At 58.9% G+C, this 8,100-nt stretch overlaps 1 protein-coding gene across 1 annotated transcript; it reads right to left on the bottom strand.

The window, feature by feature from the left end:
- Positions 1 to 269: 269 nt before the first annotated feature.
- Positions 270 to 944, bottom strand: LOC112894397. The gene has a single exon (XM_025962094.1). The coding sequence runs from the start codon at positions 832 to 834 to the stop codon at positions 562 to 564; it is 273 nt and encodes a 90-aa protein (XP_025817879.1). The 5' UTR covers positions 835 to 944; the 3' UTR covers positions 270 to 561.
- Between the last annotated feature and the right edge of the window lie 7,156 nt (positions 945 to 8,100).

The raw sequence follows: 8,100 nt of genomic DNA, 5'->3' as shown, positions 1-8,100 counted from the left end.
TCAATTTTTTGTTATTTATGTCACTCCACTAAATAGGGCACAGAATGTGGCTTTCACGAACACAGCTGATTATTTATAGATTTTAGTAGTACTTGAGAGAGACACTTTACAGATCGGCCTCCTGCTGCGTCCCGAGAACGCCAATATATCTCGCCTTGAACGTACATACGCGCTGCAGATGATCATGCATGGGAAGCGTGTAGGCTCGACATGCATGACCTGCACGCCTTTCCTGCAGATCACCTAACCCCAAGCATGAGACGAGCATGGAAGAGCACACGTTTCCAGACAAATATATATCATATAGCTAGCCAAATAATATCTATAGATATACGGAGACATAAAGTACATATATATAAACCGGCACACTAATATTCTACCAGGCACAGCACACGGAAGTGTACGACGTCTGACTATAACTCTATATAGATCTCTCTCTCTCTCTCTCTCTCTCTCGCTCTCGCTCTCTAGATAGGAGTACGTGACGCCGCTGATCGATCGAGATCAGGAAGCTATAGGTAGGAGGAGCAAGCTGCTGGCCAGGTAGATCGAGCTAGCTCATCAGTGGTTGCCGCCGCCCCAGAGGAAAGCGCCCATGGCGTAGGTGCGCTTCTGCTGGATGGTGCCGGTGGCGGGCAGGCCGTACTCGGAGAGGAGGCGGTCGAGCTGCCACTCGGGCATGGCCTCGTAGTCCTCCCGGCTGTACCTCGGGTAGTGCAGCGGCATCTGGAAGCACTGCCCGCACCCCACGCCCACGCCGGCCTGCTGGCCGTCCCTCTTCCCGTACGACGTCCTCGCCGCCTCCCGCCCGCCGTTCGCCGCCACCGTCTCCATCGTCTCCGTGGATCTGTTTCCTCTTTGGTCTCTACGACTACAAAGCTCCGTCTCTCGGTAGGATCGCCGGCTCGAGCTCGTTGCTTGCTAGGGAAATGGAGCGGCTGGTGCACGCCTTTTATATAGCGCCGCGCGGCTGGAAATATCCCGGGCTCGAGCGCTCGGGCATTCACGAGAAATGCAACCGGGCGGCTAGCTAGCAGCGAACCGACTTACAGAGCAAGAAGTCGGTGTGGCTGGCTGTCCGACGGACAGACGCGCGATAAAGCGACGCGCGCGTGTACCTGGGCGAGCAACCCGGCATGGTGATGGACCGGACACAGTTGCTGATGGATGGCAAGTGGCCGGGCGCAGCGTTAACGCAGCGCGGAGCAGGGGCCAGTACGCACGGCCAGGTGGACGGCGGACGGCGCGCGCCCGTGCCCGCCGGTGGCGGTTGGCAACCCGGCACCCGCATGTCAACGCTGCGGCGGGCATGGCCGCATGTCTTCCGATCGTCCGTCGCTCCAGCCGGCCGGCGCGCGGCATTTGATGGATCCAGGAGCGGCCAGCATAGCGTGCACGCGGGCCGGCGGCCGGCGGCGACCTGAAAGCTAGGTGAGTGGCCAGCCCGCGGCGTGTTCGGCTGCGGCGAGCCGCAGGTGTACGCATCGTGGGACGGTCGTGGCCCAACCAACAGTCTGCAGGCGTAATCTGACCGGGGTGGTTAAGGCCTTGAGACTACTGGCTGTCTCAGTCAGGGGGCGTGGCGGACGCGAGAACACTGATAGTGTGCAATGGTCCGGTGGTCAGTGGACGCTAACATCTCAACCAAATCACCACTACTGACGTGGAGCAGGTAACATTGCAGATAGGACAGTGATGCTAATGCTATGCACTCATAAAAGAAAATCAGTACTTGCTACAGAAATGCATTGCTCACTAGTACTTTTACGCACTTTACGTACAAATCGTCCAAAAAGGGAATTCGTAAGCAGAAAAACAAGTTGGCCGAAAGAAGAGAAATCGGTACTAGCAAAGATCTCATCGGCAGGTCAGCAAAGCTGCAAAGACGCCTTGCCAAAAGGCTGCCTGCAACCGAAAGGGGTGCTAGCTAAACTGGCACCGGCGGTCCGCACGCGCACGCAGCTGCTCCCGGACCGCATCGAATCAAATCTGCCGGCGCCGGCCGTCCAACCAATCGGTTGCGTTGCGTCAGTCGTCCACGGCAAAAGGAGGCAGCAGCCAACCGGACGATGGAGATCCGTGATGCAACGACGACTGCGGGGAGAGCGCTTTTGGCGACATGGAGGGCCGCGGAGAAGCCACGCCACCGCTGGGGGGTCGTCGTCGCGTCTCGCGAACAGGAATGCGAGACAACAAATCGGCAGCGGCAGGGCCGGGAGTTGTTGCTCCCACCCATGGCTTCGTTCTCAGACTAGCACCATATACGGGATTCTCGATCGATGGATACTTGGTGTAGTAACAAGTATCAGCCTCTGCTCTTCGTCCACGGCGCCGACACTAGCAACATGCCTGGCTTCAGCGGCGCCGCCACGGCAGGAGCCGTCGCACGCGCTCCACCGTTATCTCTTGTACCAACCAAACGACTCTGCTATCAGCTCCAAATATAAGCCGACACTGCCACCATCGCCAGGCGTCGCCGATGGTGTGCCTCCACCACCCCTTGGTCTCTGTCAGCCATTGGATGGAGCACTTGCGGCTCAGATCGCGGTCAATCGATTGCAAAGTCAGTGGTTGACTGGGTCCGTCCTCGTCTCGTCAGTCTCTTCTAGCTCAGGCAGGGCGCGGGAGCTGGGTACCAGTACCAGGCCGGACGGCGGGAGCGCGGTGCAGCGCGGCTGCGGTGCTCGGGATCGGTGGAGAGTGTCCGCCGGTTGACGACGCAGGAGACGGCGGCGCTGCTTCGTTGTTCTTTCCGGAGAAGCTCGCCCGATCTGGACTGGGCAAGGCGTCCGTGGGCCCAGCCGCCCAGGCAAGGCGATGCCCGGCCGGTCGACAGAAGCGCGCGGCCGCCGGCCGCCGGCCCGCACTACGTCGCCTACGTCCAGTGGATGATGGATCAAAGCGTGACAGTCTGATAGAGGGATTGCAGCGTAGGCTGAGTGTTCTGCATCTTCCTAACTTCTGAGTTCAGACTTCAGATTGGCTATGCATAGCATTGCAGCACTCTGATATTTTCAGTAGAAACCAAATCAAACCACTGACTATACAATGAGAGCGATGATGGCTTCTTCTGTGCCTTATTCTGATTCTGCAGTTAGTCCTGCAGTCCGGCTGGTGCAGCCCATCTCCTTTTTTTTTCCAATGAGCTCATGGAAGCTGATTATGCCGCCGATCTCTCGCGTCGTTGCTGAACGCGCGCGCCGTGCATATCTTGCCTCCTGCGCACGATCTCGTCCTCCATGCCAGGTCCAGCCAGACGAACCACATCCACACCGATGGCGCCGATTCGAGTTCGCGTACGGCGAGGAGGACGCCGGTGAGACGGTGGCCACGTCCCGGCCGTAGCCTCATGTCGCCGCGCTCGCCGGTGGTGGCGAAGCGCGACAGAAATAATGGCTTCCATCCCTGGACGGGAGCCCGTCCAGGTCTTCCTCCCTGCGCTCGATGGCCGCGGTGGAAGGTCTGCGGGAGCCCGATGGCCGCGGTGGAAGGCCTCCGCGGGAGCGCGACGCAGGGACGGTGCACGAGCTGTGGCTGTGGAGCTCGCCGCCGGTCAGGAGTAGGACGAGCGCTGGGTGATGGGCGGCGTCTTGCAACCTCGTCGTTCCTTCCTTCAAGAACAGCTTGCTGAGCACTGAGCAGGCCTTGACATGGGCATGCCTCCGTAGGGCAGTGGAGATGTTAGACAGCTGGCCGGCCGGCAGCAGTCAGAGGTGCGCAGGACCGCCAGGCAGCTCGAACACCAATCACGCGCTGCTTGCTTCGCCGTTCTCCGAGGCGGCGTTCGTGGCGACCGTGCTGGCGTGCTGCAGTGGCCAGTGGACTTTGGGTCACCGACTTGGATTGTGCACGCTCTGATTCTTGTTTCTGCTAGCCATTGGTAGAGATCGACGGGGACGAAGCAGAACGGAGAAAGTAGCGTCCGAAAGACCGGAACGAGGCGGCGCTCCAGCGAGCCCAGCACAGCCTTGGACGGGGAGGGTGACACCGGCCTGCTGGGACTGTTTCTGTCGGTGCAAGCAAGGGCTCCATTGAATCGGACCCCCAGGAAGGGGCAGGAGGAAGCTACTCCACGGACGCGACGGCGTTCCGGCGTGCCAACCAGGGTCGGAACACCGGCCGGGGGTGGACGTATTTCAAATACCGTCCACCCCTAGTCCCTGCTAGTCGTTGGATCGAGCATTTGCGGTTCAGATCGGTCGCAGATCGCAGTCAACGTTTGACTGGATGGGTCGTCCCCATCATGCAAGCGCGGGGCGGGGGCGGGAGCAGGGGCAGGGCGGCGCCACGCTGAGGCTGAGCATGGTAGCTAATAAGCTGGTGCCTGATGGAAAATAATCACTAGTTAACCACGTGACATGGCGTCCCGATACGTGAACAAGATCAAGACAGAGTACATGCGTGGTCGTACGAGGATGGAGTCCCACAGTTCAACAAGGATTCGCTCAACATGAGTCCAGGGGTGTGATGACGTGCGTGCCTCCGCCCCTGACCTTTCTGCTGCCTATAAAAGGCCAACGCCTCCCTCACGTCGAGGGTCCTCCTTTTTCCATCGGAGCAGCCGGGCGAGCGAAGGAGCCAGGGGGCGACAGCCGACCTCCGTCAGAGATGCTGACGCCGTGCACCTCCTGCTCGCCTTGACGAGCGGAGGAGAGGCTCTTCCTCTTCCATCAGAGACTCACGCCGGCGCACGGAGGAGCCAGGAGGGGATGTGCTCATCCTCTTCGCATCCATGGTCGTCCAAGCCGCCGGCGCCCTTCTTGCTTCTCCACCAGAACTCAGGCACAGAGGGACTGGGCTGTTTTCTCCATCGAGCGCCCGGAGGAAGGAGCGGGGGTCCAGCCATCAGGACCCCATCGACCTGCTCATCGTCGACGGCTCGGCAGCCGAGCGGAGCAGCGCCGCCCTGCTGCTTGTCATCCACGTCTACCTCGGCTCGGCGAACACGCACAGACCGGACTGCCGTGGATCAAATCCATCTGCTCCATCGATTAAGAATCCATCTACAAGGGATCGGCGTGGACGCAAGGAGAGCAGAGGCGGAGGGAGGGCCGAGGAGGTCACGCCTGCACCTTCATCTGCTGATCTGCATCGTCTAAGTCTGCACCACGCCGGCGGCAGCCCTCGTCCTCGTCGTCCTCGAGCTCGCCATACACCGTCGACAAGGAGTTGGGAGTTGGCGACGGTGTCGGCGCCGGGCAGAGACCAAGGAACACGCCAAGAAGGGAGCAGGAAGAAAGCCATGGCCCCTATGTTCGTCTTCGGAGGCGCAGGTTGATCTTCTCCCTTCTCTCATCTTCTTTTACAGATTGCACGCACGCATGCTCACTGGCGTCCGCCGAGTCGTCGCCCGTCTGTGTCGCCGCGAGGCGCCGTACGAGCACGTTGATGATGGAGAGGACAAGCTGGTGATGAAGACACGGCCAGCGACATGACCCGCGCTGCACGTCTAGGCTCGGCACCGAACCGATGACGACACCACCGCGAAGACGCCGAAGCGCGGCCTGACGAGGCCGGCGCTGCACGTCCAAGCCCGGCGCCGAACCGGCGACGGCGCCGCTGCGAAGACACCGGGACAAGAAGCGACGTCGAGACGGCGGACGATGCCGTGATGGCGGGCTGTCGCAAGACGCCGTCGCGCCGATGATCCGAGGAGTCGCGCGGAGCCGGAAAGTCTGCAACCATGCGCCTGGCATGTGCTTGCATGCGAGCTCACGCATGCATTGCCAGAGGCGCAAGTGCACATGCATGTATGGCTAATGAGAAACTTAGCAGGCTACAGTGGCATGCACTAATGAGATGTACGTGCACCACCACGGGAAGCAAATTACTGGAGTACTGCATCCATGTACGGATGCCTCGACACCACCGTCACCATCAAACTCCATCGGCGACACAGAACAAGATAGCATCGCGGCGCCTCCTGCTAGATTGTCATCCACGTCCACCTCGGCTCGGCTGCCGGCGGAGCGGCAGCACCTCTCGTCCTCACGTCTACTTGCTCGTCGTGGACGACCACCTCGGCTCGGCTGTCGGCGGAGCGGCGGCACCTCTCGTCCTCACGTCCGCCTGCTCATCGTCGACCACCACCCCGGCTCGGCTGCCGAGCGGAGCTGCGGCACCCGTCCTGCTCGTTGTCCACGTCGTGCCCGCCGTCGCCTCGTCGCACGAGCTGCTCGGCTCCACACCAGGCCGCCGGCACCCTCCTCGATCATCCTCGACAAGCTTGCCGTTCACCGTTGCTGCCGAGGACTGGAGCTGTATTGGAGCTGAGAAACAGATCATCTACGTACGCGTGCATGCATCATGTGGAGATGGACCCCTATTATGATTGTCACGGCCAAAAGCTAAAAGCTTGAAGCGTGCTGTCGAGGTGCCATCGCTGACGAAGGCCATCACCACGTCGCAGATGGCTCGCGCCCACGATGCATACACGTCCATCAAATCCATCGACGCCTGCCGACAACATGCGAGGCTGCCGAAGACCCACGGAGGCGCCAACGACGACGGCACTGCTGCGAGGCTGCCGGAGGGCCACGAAGGCGCTGACGACGCCGCTGCTGCAACGCTGCATCAGGAGGCGCGGAGGCCCCAACGACGACAAATGACGCTGTGGCAAGGCTGCCGCCGGAGGGTCGGCCTGCGAAGACGACGCTGCTCAGAGACACGAAGCTGCCACGCGCCGTCGCGGTGCGGTGCTATCGTGCTACCCACGCTGGCGACCGGAGGCGCACGCACACACGAGCATGCAGGAGCTCCATCAGCACCTGCGTGGGAGATGCAGCCGGCCAAAGGACAGCAAGCAAGGGAGCGTGCCTCCACAGGGCCCATGCATGCCTGTATACAGGCACCACTACTACGGCCATGCATGTATATGCACGTACATGTTCCTGGAAAGCAAGCAAGGATCATTACCAGTACGTACTTGAAGACATCCACGAGTGGAGCACCATCTAAGTGCCCGATTAGCTCGTGCCCTCACGGTTCTGCCTCAATTGGTGGAACCGTCCATCTTGAAGACCACCTCGACCACGACGAGCTACCGCGACATCGACTCGGTCCAGCTCACGCCACCATGCACCTTCAATCTACTGCTACCATGACAACCACACTGTTCGAGACCGACGAGGCCTAACGACACGGGCGGGCGCCGCTGATGTTCCAGCTGTGCGCTACACTGACTCATGGATACCGACGAGGCCATGGACGACGCGGACGCCTACATCTACACCACCACCATCATCATGCATGGAGAACGTGAAGCGAAGACCGAAGACAACAACCGTAGCAGCGCAGCAGAATCGGAGGTACTCCGGCAAGCTAGTCTTGCCGGGAGTTTTTCCAGGCCCCGGAAACCAGAAGACCACGTCGCTGAAGTCGGATCTGCCCTACGGCAGGCTATGGAGCGCACGTACATACAGGGGAACCAGAATTTGTATTTTCAAAATATGAATAAAGTTTGTGTTCCCTTAATCTTTGTTGTTTTTATGTACTTGGTACACTGGCACGCCCGCATTGTTTTCTTCCTTGCAGAGAAATTCCTGGCGTGTGATTTTTCTTCCCAAACACAGCCACAATCCTTCTTTGTTTTCCGGTTTTGAGCCTTGAGCCTCTGCTCCATCGCTCTAACGGTGACTATTTTTCTCTCCTCTTAATAAAAAACGTGCTCAGGCACGATCGTGAAAATTACATTATGGTTACAGACTTTTACAGAATGTCGGAATACCTGATCATGAATGTGAACATGCAAGTTATGAGCTTGCAGCTATGTTTACTATAAGAGGCATTTTTGAAGCATATATCTCTAATATACTAAGCTTCAGATTGAACCAAATGTGCTGTTAACCCTACAGCCATTTTGTGTTAACTGTTAAGGTCCAGAATATGGACACTGAAATGACGCCCTTGCTACAAAAGGAACCAGATCAAGTTGGTGAATATGCAAGCTTAAGGGACTAGTGCGACAGTCTTTAGCTCGCAGTATTCCACTGATCAAATGCAGATTTGGAATTTGTGCCAAAACTGTTCTTTTTCCGTGGAGCCATTGTTCGCTGTGTTGATATTCAGACAACCACCAGCATACAGCATAGACCACCATTG

Source organism: Panicum hallii, chromosome 5 (genome assembly GCF_002211085.1).
Source record: "Panicum hallii strain FIL2 chromosome 5, PHallii_v3.1, whole genome shotgun sequence".
Taxonomy (NCBI): Eukaryota; Viridiplantae; Streptophyta; class Magnoliopsida; order Poales; family Poaceae; genus Panicum; species Panicum hallii.
This window is presented reverse-complemented; position numbering and strand designations above follow the sequence as displayed.

Excerpts from the sequence above, each read along its gene's own strand:
- LOC112894397 (XM_025962094.1), bottom strand. The coding sequence starts at position 834 with ATGGAGACGGTGGCGGCGAACGGCGGGCGGGAGGCGGCGAGGACGTCG.